Source organism: Coffea eugenioides, chromosome 5 (genome assembly GCF_003713205.1).
Source record: "Coffea eugenioides isolate CCC68of chromosome 5, Ceug_1.0, whole genome shotgun sequence".
In the NCBI taxonomy this organism is placed as follows: Eukaryota; Viridiplantae; Streptophyta; class Magnoliopsida; order Gentianales; family Rubiaceae; genus Coffea; species Coffea eugenioides.
The window spans coordinates 32,352,387-32,374,441 of record NC_040039.1 but is presented as its reverse complement, the minus strand read 5'-3'; the positions used below and the strand labels follow the sequence as shown (position 1 = coordinate 32,374,441).

At 33.6% G+C, this 22,055-nt stretch overlaps 1 protein-coding gene across 4 annotated transcripts; it reads left to right on the top strand.

Moving 5' to 3' along the window:
- The first annotated feature begins 562 nt into the window (after positions 1-562).
- On the top strand, positions 563-11,846 carry LOC113772604 (ribosomal RNA small subunit methyltransferase NEP1-like). Of its 4 annotated transcripts, none has more exons than XM_027317240.1 (9): positions 563-874; positions 999-1,082; positions 1,694-1,903; positions 2,277-2,369; positions 9,027-9,171; positions 9,353-9,463; positions 9,576-9,658; positions 9,779-9,836; positions 11,504-11,846. In XM_027317240.1, exons 2-9 carry the CDS (start codon positions 1,023-1,025, stop codon positions 11,581-11,583), a joined length of 840 nt encoding a protein of 279 aa, XP_027173041.1. In that variant the 5' UTR covers positions 563-874; positions 999-1,022; the 3' UTR covers positions 11,584-11,846. The 4 variants fall into 4 exon arrangements, with proteins under 4 accessions (XP_027173041.1, XP_027173042.1, XP_027173043.1 ...); XM_027317241.1 differs by having other exon boundaries at positions 1,690-1,903; XM_027317242.1 differs by lacking the exon at positions 999-1,082.
- Positions 11,847-22,055: the final 10,209 nt, after the last annotated feature.

Sequence of the window (22,055 nt, the reverse complement as noted above, 5' to 3'; positions counted from 1 at the left end):
GAATTGCCAAATTTTATATTTGTATATATTTCATATCTACTAATGTATTATATTGCATATATTAAGAATAGTATTATAATTTTATGCTTCTATACAAATACGTGACCTTAACAGTGTATTTTTAACATATTAATACATTCTATATTATTAATTATATATTAAATATACTTAACTAATCTATATTTTAAAAATATTGACTATCCGACTAAAATCCAATTACCAATATTCAAATTATCAAATAAAAGTTTGGATGATAATTGAATATTGGTCTTATTAAAAAAAAAACCAAAAAAATCAACCCAATTACCAATTATTGATTTCTCAAATGCGCAAAACTCATGTAAAAATTTTGTTCAGGTCTTTTTATTCCAGGTACGGGTAAGGATATAATTTCGGGATCCGGACCCGAACCCATTTTGTCAAACAAAAAACGAATCGAATACGGAATGTGTGTTCCGACCCCGTACCCGAATATAAATTAATTAATAATTTAAAATATATATTTATTAATATAAGATTCCAAAATTTACTTCAAACACGCCAAACCCTAAAATCCCTTTGGTATACCTTTGCCGCATCTGATACCTCTCTCACTCTCTCCACTTTTTGCTGTCCCCAATTTGACAATTTCAGCCGTCCCTTTTCCAAGCTTCAAAGAGGAGCAACTGAGCAAGGCAAAATCTAAGCTTCCAGCCCACCGTCCCTCTTTCTCTTCGGTTTGTCTCCACCATTTTTGACTTCTGAGCTTCCACCAGACTGTCCGACTCTTTGGTCCGCCTCCGCCATCTCTTCAGTCCACACTCTCTCACGGTTGCAGCTCCAGCAGCGGGCCTTCCGGCGACACTCATTGGTTCCAGCTCTCACTCTCTAACAGGTAAATTTTTCTAGTATTTTGTCTTTGTCAAAGGTGGTGGCTGTTTCATCTACACTTGATATTTTCTAAAATCTACAAGTTTTTTTTTCCAAATTATGCTTATTCCTTTCAATCCCTTGATAAGGATAATTCCTCATTCTTGGGTTCAATGCCACTGCTGCTCCTGATGATGTTTTCGTCATTGATGGTGGAGAATTGTGTGGAAGAGGTTGGTGGATGAGAAGATAACATTGGTTTACCAATCTGGCCGGAATTACCACATAATCTGTCTTCAATTTAATTTCAGCTATTACTGAAGTTACAAACCAAATACCCCATTTTTTACTTTTCAGCTTTTAGATTAGAATCTCTGCCAGCATACTCGGTCTCACAGCCCTGACTAAAGGTGAAAAATCGAACCTGATGTTTAACATGGAAAATGAGGACACTGCCACTACCTGAGTGATGCTGTTCAACGAAGTAAATTCTTCAGAATAATGAATTAGCCCTGTAATTAAATGAATTCTACCCTCTGAAAGTTAACACCAAAACCTTTAAATCCGATTTGCCAATTTGCCATTGTTCCATCAAAACTGATTTCAAAACCTCGACGTCCGATCACCGCCGCCTCCACCGGTCGTTTTAGCTTAGCCACCTACAGTCCCGCCTGTCGCCGATTTGGCAAGTACTGTTCGAGCGATTATCTGTAGTATTCTATTTCACTCTCATATGTCCAAGACGATCAATCACAAGAACACTACCTAGTGTAGATATCATGATGAATTTTCTGATTTTTAAGCACTAAAAACGGATGTAATAATTCTGTCCTGGGGCAGGCAGTGGCAGGCACTGAATCAATCCCAAATGATGCTAAAGGCTTGCTCTGCTGATGGTACCCTAAAGCGGAAGAAAGAACCCGAAGCAGCTGATGACGAACGAGGGAAAAGAAATGAAATTCCAGAACTAGCTTTAACGCCTCATGAAATCGGTCGTAGAAAGGTCAATTTTATCTTTGACAATGCCGCAATAAAGAAGACTCTCGTAAAAAAGGTGTGAATCTAATTTTTTTTTTATCGATTTATGCAAGAATGCACGTTGGCACAAGTCTAGTGTATGGTACACTATATTTTAGTCATTATAGTAACAATGAAAGAAACTTTGACACGTAGCATATTTTAGTTCCTGGGATGGTGGGGAGAATATTCTGTAATTTTTCCCCCATAATTCTGCTTGTAGTCACTAATTTTGTGAGTAAAATATGCTGTACTTTATCCTATACAAATGCAAGCTTCATGTGTTCTATAAGATGGTGTAGAATTAATTTTTTTATTTAGTGACTAACATTAGTTTGAGGAAAGTTCCCTGGAATGCTCATAATTATTTTTTGTAGAGGCATTGTGAAAGTATAGTATAATTCTTGCAGAAGTGGAAAGTTCCATGTTCCTTGGATGATGCGGAGATTATTCTGAGGCAGAATAAGGATGTGAACCAATACCGATGTGACATCTTGCACGAGGTTGTTAGCTCATTCCTTTCTCTGTTGACTTGTATTGTTTTTCACATAGTGCTGCATATTCAACTATTTAAATATGGACAGAAGCTATACAATCTATACATATATATGTGTGTGTGTGTATATGTATATATGCATATTTTAAAGTAGCTGAAAATTTCATTTAAGAAGTTTTCAGGCATTTAAATTTTTAATATTTTGCATTTGAGTAGGGTAGAAGTGGGTGAAATTTGGCAGGTCATCTCGAAGTGCAGGGAGAACATGTTTTACTTTATTCTCTGCCTGAATGTGAATGCTTGCATCTTTGCAGTTGAATTAGTTTTTTGTTTTTTATCTGGGGACAATCTTGGCTGAGTTATCCCTCCAGGGATATGAGGAACCTTTTCCCTGAATGAGGCTCCAATTTTTCATCCTAAATATAAAGGTTGAGAAACTAATGTTTTTGGTGCTTCTAGATTCAAATATTTTTTACATTCACCTATGTTGTTCGATGATAATAGGTTTGTACAAAATCTCTATGGAGTAGAACTTATTAGTAAGCATTCAGTACTTCTTTTTACATTTTTCATGCTTTGAAATAAATTATTGTTGGAGTGATTCAGAAAATCTTGTAACTGTTTATGATATATTCAACATGTCCACATGTATATATAAAAGAGAATGAGAGAGAGAGAGAGAGAGAGAGAGTCTAACTTGAAAATGTATTTATATTGGTAAGAGGAGAAATGGAATAAGATATGATCTTGCAAAAACTGAGAGCATGTGTGGAGATAAAATATTGTCATTGTTTCAATGAGAAAATAATTTCACTGTACAGTTAAATTGAGAAAGAGAAGTAAAAGAAAAAAGATATGGTGTCAAGTTCCATTAATCTGTATATGTCACCCCTGCTCAATGTGAGTGCTCTCCCTGATTTCTGCTAGTAGTGATGTGCTTTTAGGTGCATAATCTCTTTCCTTATAAGCATGGAATTATTTATTCTAGACAGGCAATCAATGGCATTCATACACATCTTGTCCTTTTTTCTAGTACTGAAAAACTTGCCATTCTGTTAAGCAGATTCTAGAACAAAGGTTTCCAAATAGTAACTAGTGTAAGGGTGAAATCTTGAATAGGGCTGTCAATTTGCTACCCAGCCCGTTCAGCCCAATAAATGCCTGGTGAGCCTTATTCTTAACAGGGCTGGGCACAGCTTGGGCCTAAATAATAGGCCCAAATTAAATGTGAGCTGAGCTTGAGCTTTACTAGACTCAAGCCTGATTAAGGCCCAGCCCATGAACATGTATAATTATGTGTGTATGTATGTATGTATGTATGTATATATATATATATGTATGTATGTATGCATGTATGTATGTATAATTGTATATTAAATGATATATATAATTGTGTAAACATGTATAATTATGTATGTGTGTGTGTATGTATGTATAAGTGAATATTAAATGATATATATAATTGTGTACTTAATTATGAGCTTAGGCTTGATATGAGCCCGGAGCTCATATTAAAGTATAAGCTGAGTTTGAGCCTTCTAACTTAGGCCCAAGCCTGAAAGTCCAATTTATTTTCCGAGCCGAGCCTGGGCTTGCCAAAGCCTGGCTTCTGGAGCCCGATTGACACCCTTGAAAATTTACAATAGTGTAATTACATAGCTACAGGTTTGCTAATCATACCTCTTATCTTTGGGTGCTAGTTATCCACTAGATAGAGAACATGAGAGGTAATTAGTTGCTGAGAATGGTTTATTGAAGAGTTTACCAGGATTCCCTGCTCTCAATTTTAACACAATTAATATCTGGTTAACTGCTTCACATGAAGGTGGTGCACCCTTGATGATTTGTTGCTTACATAATGCCAAAAGTTGAACAAAGTATTACATGTTACTGCATGTAAAACAGTAGTAAAATAACTTTTTCAAATGACGTCCAGTATCTAGAAAAGAGAACTTTGAAATCAACTTTAGGTGTTGAGTGGCCAATGTTACAGCTCCAAAATTTGTTACCATGATGTATAAATAATTAGAAAAGAGATAATGAAGGTAGAAGCCTTTATCTAACAGTCAACTTAACATCCAAATAAATTAGATTCAGATGCAAAAAAAAAAAAAAACTATAAATGTACTTGAAAATGTATCAAACATTATTTTCCCCTGAAAAGGAAAAGTCATTTATAAATGAGGCATGAAGGGGGTGCGCCATAAGCACAAGTTTTGAGTATATAGTCAATCAGTGAAATGAATTTTCGAGAAAATCATCAAATGAGAATCAGTTGCCTGGCTTACAGTAATTTACACAGGAAAATAAGGTGTGCTAAAAGCAACCTTTAACTGCTTGAAGTTTTGATGAACTCCTTCAAAAGCAACAGAGCCATGTGGCAATATTTGTGTCTTCTAGTTTCTGCTTTACTATAGAAAAATAAATGATGATCTGTTTTTAGTAGAAAAGAGAGTGCGATGCGTTTGATTCTCCTGTGGTGAGGGGGTTTTCTAGGTGAGAGTGGTGATTTGAGGGTAGCCTCCTGCTTGATTGATTTCTGAGAGTCGGAGGAAGATCTCTCATCTGATGACCCTGAACAAGAAGGAAATTAGGTATAGACTTGTTTGGATGGACAGAATATTTTTTTTTAATTTCAGTATTTGTGACATAATTTAGTAATTTATTTTAAACCAGGTTTAAGGAAATTACACCATATTCTTGATTTGCACAAAGCTAAACCTTAATCAGGATACATGATTGATTTATGTATGGATAAATTTCCAAAACTGGATTTGCATCAAATAACTGTTGGAATAAGCAGTAACAATGAGCAACTTTAACATCTTGATTGATGGCCATATTAATTGTAGTTGATACTTGTCCCTGAAAGTGATTTTACTGCAGTCTCCTCTGCAAATTAGATGCCTCTTGAGTCCATCCCACCCTGGATGTTTTGGTGCATTGCTATGCAGTCAACCATGTTGATGTGCATTTTGGATACAGGGAGTGAAGAACTTCTAAGCATCCACAATGATGATGTTACCGGGACATATGTTTGAATGCCATTTGAAGGCTCTTTAGTGTACTAGTTCTTAACCTTTGGAAGATGTAATTTCCTCTAGGGAAAAGCTGGCCTGATTTTGCTACCTTGGTGCATTCCCTGCTGAATTTTTGTTTGCTCTGTTAATTTTCTTGTCTTGTCTTTTTAGAATGTGATGAGCATTTTGAGCTTCTTTCAGTGTTAAGTTGCTTACTCAACAGTTAAGGTGTTAAGTAGTACTCAGATTTTTATTTTGAGTGTGCTCATTTGCTTTTCCAGTGCGCTTGTTCAGTTAAGTAGGCTTGTAAAATTTTGGGAATCTCGGTGTAGGCTTAGAGGTTTTAATTGTCCATTTGGAATATCAATTCTAGATGTCCCAATATTTTAACTGAGTTTTCATGTCCTAAATTTACTGGAAACCGAAATGCTGCACACGCTCTGTACTGTCTGATAATAAAATGAAATGTGCTCAAGTTCAAATAGAGGAAGTAGAAAATTGAATTGATCACCACCTTTGTTCCATTTTGTTAATGCTTAAATCTGTGAACGAGTGGTCTGGAGATTCAGACTTTGATGATGTTCCCGCTAGTTTAATAAGAAAACAATCATCTTGCCCAGCAGCCCTCCAAAAAAGAAAAAGCAAAATAAAAATGGAAAAAAATGATCTCAGAAGCCTAAAAATAAAAGTATAAGATCGCTCGAAAACAGGGAGGAATTCTGGTGTATAGGGAGCTTTTATGGTGATTCTTAGGTTTGAAGACGGTTTATATGTTTTACATTTCCATTTACAGATATTAGGACTTGTATATTTTGATATTAGTCTCAATGGTATTTTGGCTATTCTCTTTTGCTGTAAAACATTAGCAATTATGTTCTCTGCGTCTTAAGAGTTACTTGACTATTTTTGGATGCTAAGTGGAGTGGTAGTTGATTTAGAAGGCTCTAAGGTAATGATCGTGTATAACATAGGAAATAGAAATCCTGCTCTTAAAGATCAAGTTTAGCTAAGTCTATGGCTTATAAATATCCCTTGTAGCTAGGTATTGAAATACATAGAGTTGACTAATAATGATTCAGTTTGTTTGATCATTGGCTTGCTCTATTCTTCTCCCAAGTTACCCTAAATTCTCCTGTCTTTGCAACTGTTCACGATTGCTGTTTACAGCCCCAAAGCATTGTCTTGCTCTATTCTTCACCCAAGTTCCCCTAAGTTCTCCTGTCTTTGCAACGATTGCTGTTTACAGCCCCAAAGCAGCCCTAAGATCATTCATTCTTCTGCTAGTCTTTGCAGGCAAGATCACCTCTATCCTGTCCTGTATCTAAGTTCATAAAATAACAAGGTAATTTGAGAATCTTCATGTGGTATAACTTTCAAATGGACAAGACAAAGCTATCGGTTGCACAATTAGAATTCAGGATGTGCACATAAAATATACAGAAGAAGCCTGATTTGAAAATTGATCTGGCCAAAATGTTAATCTACCTTCCTTTGACAGCCTTGAACTAATAGAAAATTGATATGTCACAGTTTAAAAGTTTAGGTGGAAGCTTTGGGTAGGAATAGGTTTTGAGAACCCATTTGGTTGGAGGGTTTTTACCTCTTCGATTGGAATCAAAGGGTAATGAAACCCATAATATTGTTCAGTTCACCTGTGTGGGATCGCTCATTACCCACTTTTAGGTCTTCCAGTCCCATAGATGCAGTATGCAGTTAAATTGGCACTTTCATCCTCAATCATGATCTGATTCACCTTAAAGTCAAAATTTAAATCAAACTAAACCCAATACAGCAATTAAAACTCAGAATAATAGAAAGTAAAGAAGCGTCATTCTTTTCCTCTTCTTCAATATATCCATCTTCTCAATCACCACTTCTTAATCAAACTTCTGTAGATTCTTGCAATGGAGGTTGAGAGAATATCTCTCAAGGGAGATATAGAGACGAGAGAGCTGGAAAGGGGGAGAGGTTTGTTTGCCGGGGAGACATTTTTTTTTTGCTGGTCTGAGTTGGAAGGATCAAATCATGACAAATTTGAGAAAAATAACCATGGACAAAGGAAGATGGTGGAGAGAAAGAAGGGGGAGAGGTTTGTTTTCTGGGGAGACATTTCTTTTTTTTTTGCTGGTCTGAGTTGGATTTGATAAGTTTGATTTTTTGTAATTTTGATAATTAAGATCTAGTTTTGACATATTTTTTTTTTTTTTGCAAATCTCTGGTCTGATTTAGTTTAATAAATTTTTGGTTAATTGTTGTGGTTTTTGATGATTAAACGACACGGGAGGCTGTCAATTAGGTTTTAGTAATCTGCTATGGATTGCTGCTACAATAGGTGATGCCAAAGCTTCAGACTTTTCAGGGATTTCTCTGAGAATTGGGGACAACAAGGAAGGCGATGGACAGAAAAAAGGTAGAAGGAATAAAATAAGTGATAGTGATTCCCATTGCACTATAGATACCAAACATCAGTTTTAGAATAAATGAATCTTGCTAATCCCATTATCATTTAGGGCGTATTGGATAGTGATTGCCATTGCCATTCATTAGTAGTAACCAAATGGGTGTTAAAGTTTAGACAAGCTAAATGTACTATCTGAGTTGCATATCAAATATATGTTAATTTGGTAGAAATTCAGTTGAAAACCGAAAGATCTATGCTCCTTTTTTACGAATAGATCCAATCTTCTTGTAAGCTACGTGATAAGAAGGCAAAGTGATATTTGTTGCACATAGTGGGCACATGGAATCTTGATCTTGAACGGACCAAGGACCGAGCAATAGGATTCGAACTTTAATTTCTGGAGCACTTAAAATGTGTTGAGATCAGCTGATGAATTAATAACAATGTCTTATTCTTTGCCCCCTTTTTTTACTTGACCTTTTCCTAATACTTTTTGTTGCTAACTATTCTGAATTTGTTTCTACAGCTAGCAGGTACCAGTATGGTTTCATCCTAAAAGTCCTTTCTTTTATTGTACTTAGTTTTTGGTACCAACAGCATTGGATTTGTTATTCCCATTGTGCTCGTGTTTCTTCAACTTATGGGGATTGGGTAATTTAAGAATAAAATTAAAGACTTCGCTTTTTGCATAGGGTACAATGCACTTGACTGAGGATGGAAAGATAGAATTAAGTTTTAGCTTTATGTGTATATAATCTGTACATTTTCTGGAATCATAGCCGCATCACTTCATTAGGTTTGCTCCTTGAAGTGTAGAATGTTCAAGGAATTATGCAACTTTGCTAGCCTGTTAGTGATATTTCATTATAGCACATTTGTGTTGCCTTTCTCATTCTATGATTCATCCTGACTTGGGAAATCAATTTAATAATTGACTTTGGTGGTGTTCCTTTTTGTTCAGATACATTTAGATCACATAAGAATGTTAAGGTTGCTTTTCCCTTCCATCATATGGTATGTAGTGGGTTCACAATAGTTGACTGCATAAATTTTAAGAAAGATCGCCTCCTTTATTCTGAATTCCTGTTTGAAAACAATATTTCCTAGTTTGTAGTATGTGAAAATGTCATGACTCGAAGGCCCCTATAACACTGTTGGAGCTATTGGGTTTTCTGACTGCTTTTGCTGATGGTGTAATTCAATTCTATGATTTTTAAGGTGCCTGTGACAATGATGTATGCAGGCTTTACGGGCAATTCTGGATAGTCCACTGAATAGATATGGATTGGTTGGGGCTATATATGTTAAAATTGAGAATGGAGTGTTGTTCGAAGTTAAACCGCAGGTTCGGATACCCAGAACGTTGCAGCGTTTTTGTGGTCTAATGAGTAAGCATTTATTTTTTCCATACTATTCTCTCTTTTTCTTAGTGCTCTGATTTCGATTTGTTTTATGAACTTTGTCTCTTCCACAATTTGTTCTTTCTTTCCTAATTCAATGACATTTTGTAGTGGGACCTTATTTTTAGTTGAGCTGCATGTTCTTTCTTGGTTTTTGGAAACACTACAGTGAATTTGTTGGAGAAATCTTGCATACGGACTGAAGGAACCAAGGAAGTCCTTTTACGTGTGATTCAGGAACCTGTAACCAGATATTTACCTACCAATTCTCATATTATAGGTGAGTATTGCTATATCTAGAACCTTGTAATTCATTTTGCATTGTTGACTGTTTTTTGAGCTTTTTTGGAGAAAGAAAGAGCTAATTATAGGTTGTTGTGCTTGTCATTTAGGCCTTTCCCATACTTCTCCAAAGGTGGTTAATATTGAAGACTATCTGTCTGCTGTAGACGATGATATCAACCTTACTTTTGTGGTACTCTCTCTCTCTAGCCCTTTTTTTTTGGTGTCTTTGGGGCTATGTTATTATTTATTGCAGCCTCCACCTATGCTCAACAGCTGCAAGCCTACATAAGGCCATCTGTTTTATTTTTAGGTTGGAACATCAGTCCAAGGGGAAATAAATCAGCAGTATGTAGATGATTGTTTAACAGGTAAAACATGAGTTGCTTTATAAGTTTGCTGCCATTATATTTGTTTTTATAAGATAGTATGTGAGAATGAGGCATATTCCCCACTGAATGTTGATTGCAGTGATGTTGGTGGATTAGAGGTGATTGACATGGATTTGTCAATTTTTTTTTGCAGAAAAGTGGTGTATTTAAACATTAAAAGTAGTATTACATGAAAATTTAGCTGTTTCCCCTGTGTGTTGTGTTGACCATGATGCAATTTTCTTTAGAATGATAGTGCCTTGGTTAGCACTGACCTGATGCAAGACCTAGTGCTGCATAAATTTTTGCAGTGACTTTGTTTTGATTTAAATATGAGTTACTCAAGGTTGCATTGCTTTGTTTCTTTGGGACCAACTCCTATGCCAAAATTTTGGGCCAAAAGGAAATGCATGTGTAAAGTGTTGATCTTTGTGTCGTTTTTAAGCTTTCTAGATTTGAATCCAGAAGTATTCCTCACAGGAATGGCCCTGGTTCATTATTGATTTGTCTACTTCATCTCAATTCACATTCCTGAATTGTTGCATTTACTTTGTAGATGGGATCATGGGAAGGCAACGAGCTAAGCTTTTCTAGAAAATATAGAAGAATCTGTTTTGTCCTCTCAAATGGTTTCGTCTAATAAGTTTCTAGATGAATACTTTTTGGACAACATTCTGGAAAAAAAAAATATTTTTTCATGTTAATGGCATAGACATTTCAACTGCTTTTTGACACTACATGTACCCAGCTTCTCTCTTTTCGGATTTTCTGCATCAATAGTCCTCATTGATGTGGGTGTCTTAGTGTGTGGAACATTAAGTTGAAATTATGCCTGTTGAAATTTTTTGGAGGGCCAAGATGTGGCCATATACGTGACATGTCAAAAAGGTTGAATTTCTTCAATTTAGTAACTACAAGCTTTACAGCGTGTACATTTCTGATCCATCGTCTGTCATGCATGATGTGGTTCTGTTAGACAAATCCTTATGGAGCTCCTTTGCTTGAGTATATATATTAAGCATCTAAATCCAACTGCCTGCTAGATATTTGCTATTAGCATTATCATCAAGTTGCTGCCATCTACAATATTTAGTATGGTTTCATTGATCTATTAGCCGTTACCTAAAGTTCAAACATTTGTTGGGAAATGAATTGGGGGTGAAAGTTGAAAGATGAATACTTCGACTTTTTTCCTAAATTGGTCAGATAAATAGAATATGTACTGGCGATGACTTGTATTTTTGTAGTTTTCGGACAACTAACACAATAGAGCATTTTAATCTCAAAATAAGGTAGCAGACATGGGCCTGCTTGACATTCCATGCATGGTAAGGTGATCTCTTAATTTATAGGCTGTTGCTGAGGTAAAAGTAGCTCCAGCAGCAGGGGTCACCGAGTCAGTTCAAGATTTGGTTGATCTTTACCTTGGACTACTACTCTTTTGCTCATGGGCTGGCAGTTTTGTTTGTGGCATGCTTGTTATTACTCATTAACTGGTATAATTGTGAGGTGCTTGTCCATTTGTCCTTGCTTTCTGTGACTGTAGTGTTAAAATATTTAATTTGAATTTGTCATTAAGTTTGTTGCTTAGTATCGTTGCTACGTCCCACACTGGATGTGTTTCTGGTATATTTGGGAGTACTGAGAGTTTTCTTTGCTTACTGCAGTTACCAACTATCCATTGTCTGCAAAAGGGAGCATTGGGATGATTTGCCATGTCCTTGAACATAAGTGGAATATCTTCTAATTTACTGCTTTTCTTTTTGGGGGAGGAAAGATCTCATATGGGGAGTATCTCTAAATTTTACTATTTGCAAATCCAGTTTTGAGTTTTGACAGTGCATAATAGCTTCTTTTTTTAATTTTTTAAAATTATTAACATCAGATTTTGTCCTTTAGCGGCTGGCGTTTATATCTCTTGTAGCTATCATTTCTCAAAAAACATAATAATTTTTTGTATCGCCTTGTTTGTGGAGAATCGGTCAATATAGATGTTCCGCTGTCTGTGCATGTAGCAACGTTTGTGGATTTGACTTCATGCTTTCTCTTCATCAAATGGTTGTTTTTCGAGGGGTTCTAAAAATTGTAGTGCATCCACTTTATTGGAATTTTTTTAAATTGAAAAGAATTTATGTGAGTTTAAAATATAGTTGGAGAACGAGTTGAATTTTTTTTTAATTCTTTTTTTGTCATTTCCATTGTATCAATTTCATAAAATACTAATACGGAGTTCACTCCGGCAAATTTGTACTTGGTTTGAGAATCTAGATTGATATTGTAAAAAATACACAGAAAATTTCACTTTTATTTCAAAATTAAGTTTATGTGAGGTTAAAAAAGAGCTAAGAACGAGTCAATTTTTTTTTTCTTTTTTTGTCATTTCCATTGTATCAATTTCGTAAAATACTAATACGGAGTTTATTCTCATAAATTTATACTTGGTTTGAGACCTTTAATTGAGATCATAAATAATGCAAAGAACGACAAAAATCACTCATTTTCATTTTGAGAGATTAAATTTTGTCGTACACGATATGTGAGGGATACTCTGTACAATTTTTTATCATTCTTGATATGTGAGGGGCAATCTGTACAATTTTTCCGTTGTTTGGAAATGTCTTGAAATTTGTGTTATCTTAAGAGTTATCTTATTATTATTTCCTGATCCATTGCATCATAGTTGTCGGAACTGTCTCATGACTCAAAATTTCTTCATCTCAAATCTATCCTTTCGAATTTTAGTATCAAAGTTAATAAGTCAATTTGAAATACTAATTGTGATTTACAAAAGTATGCAATTTGAAATACTAATAGTGCCTGCTCTAAATTTATAGATCTAGAATCTTTTTTTTTTTTTTTGTAAATCTATAATCTAGTTTTTTCATTATTGTCAAATCTAAATTTCTATTATAACTTAAATCAGTTTTAACCAGATCTGACTATCAGTTACATACACAGATACATTGGGTTACAATGATTCATTCGGATAGAAAATATATAGAACATCAATGTTATTTTTATTTGTATTAATTTCTTAGATGTGTTGTATCCATTGATTTCATATGTATATGTATCCGTGTCATGTTTCTTTGATGTATTTTTTGCCATTAGTGCATTTTTTTTTTTTGAATGAAATGGTCTTTTCTATTAAAAAAAAAGAAATTTAAGTTTTCGCCATTAATGACAAAAGAATACTTAATCATTAAAAAGTTTAATGATCAAAGTAGAAGAATCAAAATAATTTAATGACTATTTTTGTCATTTACTCTTTGATTTCTGGATCCCGTCAAAAAGAAGAGTTTCCTATCACAGTTCGAGAAATAATGCCAAATAATAGATGGATTAAAATGAAAATTGATGAAACCCTAGACATATCCTATGTCCTAAAAGTTGGAATTATTTGCCTAAACAACCCAAAGATGAACTTGCAAACATAATTAACCGGATCCTGAGCCTCGTATTGGATCTAAGTCTTTAAATAGACAACTGTGATTTTTCCAACCGACTTTCAGATAATAAATAAACAGGAAAATAATAGTCTATACCCCAAAGCGAAAGTGGGAATGAGTACTTTATTATCCAGTTTTTCCCTAGAAAAGGTGCACAATAAGTATACGATGGAAGACACAAGCCTTTTGCTTTGTAGTACATGTTTGGGTTAATTCCACTTTGTGCTTTTTAATTATACTTGAATTCTTATTTTAGTCTTCAAAATTTAAAATGCAACAATACTTTAGTCCCTAAAACAGAAAATTTATCCATATTAGTCCCTAAAGTATAAAATTTGGCCCAATTTAATCCCTAAGTATACCTACTTGGACATAAAATCTATTTGACTTCCTTAATGATGTTATTTAAGTGAGAAAAAATTTATAATTTAAGAACTACAGTGTCCCGTTTTAAAGTTTAAAAATCAAAACAAAAATTTGGTTAAAGTTGAAGGGTGCAAAATGGAATTAACCACTATATGTTTACCAAGTAGGCATTGATTGACAGATTTACCAAAAGACTCCTTTTTCTTGCATTACGCGTCTTTAGGAGCAAGGAACACCATTTCTTTTCAGATTTAGCAGTTTGCTTTCATCGTTGAAACTCTGGTTAGCAATTCTATTTTTATCACCAGTTTTATCCATTTATGAAGAGAGGGGAAAAGGGAGGGGAGGGAAGAAAACAAGAAAAAACCAAACAGTAACACCATAACAGAGTTAAGCATGTCACTGCTTAAAGCATCAGATTAAATAGCTCCATTAATTTTTTTTTTTACCACTATTTTATTTGTGACAAGGCAATTATTCCGATCAAGCCACTTGATAATGCATGGCCTACAATTATCAAACCTTTTAAAAAATTAATACCCCAGAAAAAGTATTGGTAAACTTTTTGGTTGTATAACATTTGATATAGTCTTTAATAATTACAGTGAAAAAGTTTTGTCTTAAAAGTAGATATGTTTTTTGGGGAAGCGATTGGAACTCTGATTCTAATCACAATGTTTAATCGATCACTATATTGGCATCAGCCAATCTCTACTGGTAGAAAAGTACACAGTTGCCCAAGCTAACTGGGAAGTTTTTGCACAAAAAATCATACTATGTTGCATTGTTGTTGTGGTTATTCCAATATAAATTTTGTTTTTTAGGACTATAGAAGTTTCCATTTGGCAAGATAACATTTGTTTTTGACAGACCAGTGGAATTATAAGCATGTTACAGGATCGACGGTGAAGCTCAAGTTCTTTCTTGTTTGCTTTTTTGTTTTTTTTTAAATTAAACAAAACATACCAACAAGCCAACAATACCACAAAAAATACAAAAATTTTAGTGCACACATATTGTATGGTTAAACAAGGTAAAAAAAAAAAGACAAAAATCTTAGCCAAAAGTTGGATTAAGTCCGGAATAACACCATTAGACACCAATCTCTAGATTTATCTCACTTATACAATGAATAATACCAATGGGTTTGTTTGGATCGTAAGTTATTTGGGATATTTTTACTGTAGCACATAAAATCCAATGTTAAGCAAATAAAACTGGGTAAATAATGTTCAATCCAAACAAACCCATTAATGTTAAGATTGCTTAGACCATATCTAGAATAGGAGCGCAAAATACTACGTTAAATTGTACGTGCATGAGTTATAACAATTGTTATGCGCTTGCAGGTTACTAATTGTACCAACAGCTTCATTTCCTCCACCTTTTAGTGGCATAAAAGTCTAGTTTGCATTCACAAAAATTGATTGATTTCTTGCTCCAATTTATTTTCCTAAATTTTATAATGGTGCCTATACAAAATCCAAGAAGATTAACATTGTTTAAATAGCCCTAAACAACTTTGATATGTCATAATGGTGCCCTTTCCATCACTCAGCAATCTACAGGATTTTGATATGTCATAAATAGCCCTAAAAGCAAGCTTACAAAATCTTTTAAACTATTAAAAGGCTTTTTTATTTGGTCAATTATCAACTCGTGCTCTTACTTGTGTTCTAACTTGTACTGTAGGAGGAAGAGCCCAACTATGCCAAGAGCGGTTAGAGAGAGAGAGGATCCCACTTGTAAATTAAAGCGGTGTTAGAACACAATCTTTAGATTTTAGGGTTAATTACCTTTACCTCCTCTCGAGTTTAACCAAACCACAAAATTTACCCTGAGATTTTGCCAAATAACAAAGACCCCTTGTAACAAACTTCCGTTAAAACATACAAATTAACAAAGCCGGAAATAGGCCAAGGCAAAAACTTGGGTGAATCCAGTCCATGACCCCACCTATGGACCGTGTGATTCATCTGTTCCCATCCTCATTGGAGGAGGCTCGGTGCATGGATCATCTTCATCTCTCATGTCTGCCCAACTTCAGCAGGTGAATTTGTCTCACCATCTCGTTCATTGCTTTCTTTTTCATCCGAAATTATCGATATTTGGCCCAAAGCAAAAAATTTGAGGCATTAATACCTGTCAAATGTTGCATCACTGTACATCTTTCAACCTCTATACGATCTTGTACTGTTAGATCCAGTCCGTCAAGCTATATATGTGAGCAAGATTGTACATTACAATCTTTCAGGGGATTTAGAACTTCAATTAATCAAAAATATATCTAGGGCAGCTTAAATCTTGGAAATAGGTGCATCATTTTTCAACGTTATCCTATCAAACAGGGAAGGAGAATGAGACAGGCAGAAGGAGGTGAAGATGGCTGCAAAGATTTTGTGGATTTTTTGGGTTGTTTGCTTAGTTCTAGCTGGGGTGGATTTTATGTATTTGTGAAAATGCCTGTGAGAGATTTTGTTAACATTTTGATCCAAGCATGAAGATCATTCTCCTGGGCCCCCTACGAAGGACATCTTCATCTTTCTTTCTTCAAATTCTACTTTAGATTGCTTGTTTTTCTATTCCAAGAGAAAAGAGAGAGACGGTCGAAAAGAAAGTTTCAAGGATGAATGGTGGCGCCTGTCCAAACTTCAAAGTTCCAAAGCTTGTTTCTTGTCCTTCTTTTTTAATATTTTTTTTTTTGTTTTGAAAAATACGTAACAAAGAGTATTGGTTAACCTAGTTAAGTGGGTGATGTGGCTTACTTGAGAACCACAAGGTCCAAGGGTGGGGTCATGAACCGGATTCACCCAAGTATTTTCTAAAATCGAAAAGCCACCCTGTGTTTCCTCTGTCCTTCGTCATTAATTTTTTGAAAACATTTCAGCCACAGCGGGAAGCCAACAAAACTTAGCAGCATCCTATGCGCCTGTTGTGCTCTTCCTTGGCTGGTCATCACAGCTAAGTGGTGGACCTTCGTCAAGTTTTCTCTTTTTTTTTTTAGGGATAATTTCAGAAACCTCCCCGAAATTTCTTATAATATCACTTAGTTCTTCTGAGATTTTTAAAATCTCACTTACATCCCTTGGATTGATATTTCTTGTAACATTTTAATCCCTTTGGAAGAAATGCAAGAAAGATTAAACTTTTGTTCCAATACTACTCTTATGTTATCCTACTTATGAAATTTATAACAACAATAAAAAATAAAATAAGGTTAAATTTTTATAACGTATAAAGATCTTGAAAAATTTACAAGTATGGAGAGATTATTTTAATTTTCAACACAACTTAAACTACATTATGAATTAAAACATATTTTTCTAAAAAATATCTTGACTTCCTTAATTATAACTTAATTGTGCACAGAATCTTTTAAAGTATTAATTACTTTACCAAAATCCTCCTATGTGGTTGACCTTGATTAGATTTAATTTGTCCACGTATTTTGATATCCCATCACGATCCCAATGCAAAGAAATATGGATCATATTAGCTAAATTTTTTTTTAATTTACATTTTTCAATTTTAAAATTTTATTTTGTTTTGGCTTTTTGATTAAATAGTTATTAAGAGCAAGGTTAAGGTTATCAATTTGTGACATTTGATAGGAATATTTAGTCTTATCAAGTTGACAAGAGAGATAAGCTAAATTTTAAAAAGGTGGTGTTTGGGAAAAGGGTTTTGGAATGGGAAATTAGAATAAACCCCATAATTCATGTTTGGTTCACTATTATCGGAATTGAAATTTTGGAATGATATTTAAAAATTTAGCATTCACCATTCCTTAATAAGTTGGTGAGTTTTGTCCAAAATCCAAATGTGATTCCAAAATCTTATAAGTACATAATATTTAGCATAATTAATATTTATATATATTATATTTATATTTATATTTATATCATAATATATACATATATAATATATAATATTTTATAATTATAATATTTTATTATAATTATATATATTTATATAATATATATTATAAATTTATTAATATTAATTAATAATATATTTATAATATATATGTATATTTATAATTATACATATATTTATAATATATATGCATATAATTATAATTATTATTTTAAATATAATAATATATAATAATAACTATATTTAATATGTAATATATATTATATTTATATAAAATATTTGTATATATTATATAATTATAATTATATATTTATATTATAACATTTGTATATTTATATTTAATTATATATATAATATTTAATTTAATTAGTTACAAACTTATAATAATAATATTATTAGTTATATGTATTATATAATGTATATTAATTTATGTAATATAATTGATATTATCAATTATACTAATAATTATACATGTTTACTAATAGAAATTATTAATTAATTATACTAAATTTACTAATACATTTATACTAATATATTTAAGTAGTGAAAATTTCTTATATCCCATTTACAAGGAACCAATGACTATCATTTACGATGTGGTTTATAATATATTTATTATATTCCATTCCGAAAGAGCCGACGAACCAAATATCAACTATAGTAATGATACACATTTCAGGTATTTGAACCAAACAGATGTATTCGAATGAATGACCTCATTCCAAATCCAGGATATCCGATTTCGAATCCGAATCCGATTTCGATGTCCGAACCAAACGCGACCTAAAGTTTCTTCTAGCGGCTACTGGATTAATGCCCAGTGATTACAACTCGAGTTTCAAGTAGAGCACGATTCTAACCTTTGATGTGACCGAAAGGAGTCGCAAAGCCATCAAACAAGCGGAAAAACAAGCTTCGGCGTCTTAATGCTTGTCCACTCAAATCAAGCCAGTGCCCACAAATATACAGCCAAAACATCCATATGAAAAGTACTAATCAAGAGCGAAAACCGAAAATCTCAAAGCCACTTGCCATATCAGATCCTTAAATCTCTACAAATTAGAAACCCATCTCATCTGATGTCCACAAAGCCCCAAGAATTTTCGGCCAAGAAATTGTGGTAAGGCATATACCATCAGTGTGGGAATTAGTGGGGTGAATACCGGATATCCCACTGTATTGACAAAAAAAAAAAAATATACCATCAGTGTGATTTGTGTGCACGAGTGTTGAGATCGGTCAAACATATCCATGTCTTTCTTTCTGTCTTTGTATTTTGAAAGGAAGAAAATGGTGTATATAAAATGATGATTTAAAAGAAAGTGATGGGAGAAAAATAAGCATATTCGTTGAGTTATGATGGCAATTGTTTAGAGTCAGTATATGGACAGGAAAAGGTGGGAATTCGTGTAGATGGCAAGATACACACTACTGTGTATTCATTGGCTTTGATGCTGGGCAGCCGTAATATCAAAACAAAAAGCTAAAACGAACATTTTGAACACAATGTAGTTGTAACCCACGATATCCGGCTACACTTTCTTGAGTTTGATGAAACAATATGATTGCAGGAATTCTTTTCCAAAGAATGATGGAAACCTAGGGGTGAGAGAGAGGAGAAAATTGATGGGAGAAATTGGAGATTTTTGGTTTTTCAAGTCCGCGGAGTTAAAGAGTGGGAGAAATTAGGAATTTAGATTGGATGATTTTTTTTTTCTTACGATAGATTCTATTTTATGCCTACTTCTGCTTTATATTAAGAAGAGGGAGGACCCAAAGGGGTCAAGAATCTGGAGGATTGAACCACCATCAGTCCAAATGAGTGCGTAGGCACCTGGTACGGAATTTTTAAAAAAATCCTAAATTTAGAATGCAGGCCAAGAATTTTGACCCGCTATGGAAATTTTTTTTAAAAATCCAATCCAGGGAACAGTGAAGCTTCATAGGGTCTTTCTGTCCAGGTGCAGGTAGTCCGCATCTTCACAGACATGTCTATTTCACCGAGTCTCTCTCCGAGACAGTGCCCAGATCGTTACGCCTTTCGTGCGGGTCGGAACTGCAGGCCAAGAATTTTGACCCGCTATGGAAATTTTTTTTAAAAATCCAATTTAGAATGCAGGCCAAGAATTTTGACCCTTGACCTATACCAAGTAGAGTTTTAAATCTCTTTTATGGTGAAAAGTAGTTGGTTATTTAGATTGGACGATCAGTAGAGCTTTTTAAAACCTATCTAGGTATCTTTGTAATTTAGCATTAGGGACAATTTAATAATTTGGCAATTTGTTTTATGTGTACTATATAGAGATTTTTTAACCTATCTAGGTATCTTTGTAATTTTTTGATAGGGAAAGTTTAATAATTTGGCAATATATTCAATGTGTACTATATTTAATGATTAATTACTTCCTCATTTCAGAATATTGAGAAACTTAAATAAATTTCAGTATTTTCTTATCATTTTTCAAAATTTTCCTATGATAAAAGTCTTTTAAAAAAAAATTAGATGAATTTGACTCCGATCAACACCATGAATTAGAGTAATGCCCTCAAAACTATAAATAGCTTACAAAAATTCTTACAATTCATCTACTAATACAATACTTACATCAATAACGAGATTTGAATACACAAATTTTATTAAAAAAAAATAGTTCATCCTTGTTAATTGAACCAACTCGTGTTGACATGTGATACAAGTCTTACTACCCCGTAACAAAGGCGAGCATGAGTACCTTATTATCCAAATTTGTTTCCAGGAAAAAGTGTACAATGAGGATCCAATGGAAGATGCCAGCCTTTGCTTTGTACTATACATTTACTGGCAGTCACTTGAATTTGGCCAGAAGGCATTGATTGACGGACCTACCAAAATACTGCTTTTTCTTGCATTGCTTGCCTTTAGGAGCGAGAGACACCATTTCTTTTCAGATAAACCAGAGTGCTTTCATGGTTGAATCTCTGGCTTGGCAACTTTAGATCCATTTGTCAAAGAGTAAAACCGTCAAAGGAACAAAAAGAGTAGACACGGTCGCACGTCACTACACAAACCATCGAATTATCTTGGCCCCTTTCGTTGTCTACTGCTATTAATGCCATGTTGATGCCATCACTGCTCTTAGGTCCCATTTGGATTATACATTTTCTCCGAGTTTTTTTTTAAAATATATATATTAGAGAGAATTGCACCAATCTTTTCTTACATATTTTTGAAGTGAAAATTTGGTCCTTTAAAATGAAAAAGTGTGATTTTAATCCCTAACAAATAAAAATTAATTACTTCTGATCCCTTTTCACCATTCCGTGCAAATTTTGGCCGAAATAAGTCACGAGAATATTACGTGATTAATTTTTAAAGGGTAAAAATGACATATCACTTCAATGTTGATAAAAAATGTAAGGGAACAATGGAGATGTTGACATTCATATCAGTTGGTTGGTCCCCTGCATTCAAACAAATCCAACAGTTTCCGTAAGATTTCAATTGGATTATAAGCAGAAGCATAATCGATCCAACAGATTTAGCAGCTAAACATACCAATAAACCAACCAGAACATTACAAAAGATATGGCTCTATTCTTAGAAAACAAATTATGAAGAAACAAAGGTCCCACCTTTTATATCAAGACACTCTCCAGTGTAGACGCCCAAGAGCCCACAAAACACAAGGGATAATTTCGCAAACCTCCCCTAAGGTTTTTAATAATTGTAGAGAGCTTTCCTTAAATTTTTAAAATTACACATACCTCCTTTATTTTTACTATTTATGTAACAATGTAAGCCCAACAAGTTAAATTTTCTCTCAAAAATTCTAAACTATCCTTTTTTATAAAACTAAAAAAGAAAAATACAATATACTAAATCAAATTTTTTTTTCATATTTGCACAAATCCACTATCCTGATGCTTAACAACTATCCAAATATAAACTTCAAATTATTATCAAATTCAAGTAGTCGTCCAAAAGATCCTAAATTGTAAATACAACATCAATACTTGTCATGCAAATTAAAAAAAAAAAACACACACACACAGAGGCAGGCATACTCTTCCCCCTTATTGACAACCAATTTTATACTCCAAAATTAAATCTCAATGCCTCAATGTCTTTCCAATCTAGTCTAAAACGACCATTATAATACTCCTATGTCCTTAAAATATTAATATCTAAGAAATAGAGAATAAGTTCTACCTCTATAACAAAATTATAACCAATAATTACTAAACCAACGAAAGAAATCCTTATACAAATTATTGACATTTTACAAAAAATTTTCTTGATAATAGACAAAATACGACAAATTCCACATCTTTCGTCATTCTTCTTATATCAATCATCAATTTTATTATTTATTTCTCTATCACCGTGAGTCTCGTCAATTTCCTTCTAGTTTGACATTTAATTTGCTTTTCTATTGATTTTACAATTTCATTTTGCTAATATCCATAAAACTGAAAATAATAAAAAGATAGCATAGCAATATAATATCTAGAAAAGAGAGGAGCGAAAATAGACATGAGTTAGAGAAAT

Excerpts from the sequence above, each read along its gene's own strand:
- LOC113772604 (XM_027317240.1), top strand. The coding sequence starts at position 1,023 with ATGCCACTGCTGCTCCTGATGATGTTTTCGTCATTGATGGTGGAGAAT. Across the intron at positions 1,083-1,693 it reads TGGAGAATTGTGTGGAAGAG|TGGCAGGCACTGAATCAATC; the intron begins GTTGGTGGATGA and ends TGGGGCAGGCAG. Across the intron at positions 9,659-9,778 it reads ATATCAACCTTACTTTTGTG|GTTGGAACATCAGTCCAAGG; the intron begins GTACTCTCTCTC and ends TTTTATTTTTAG.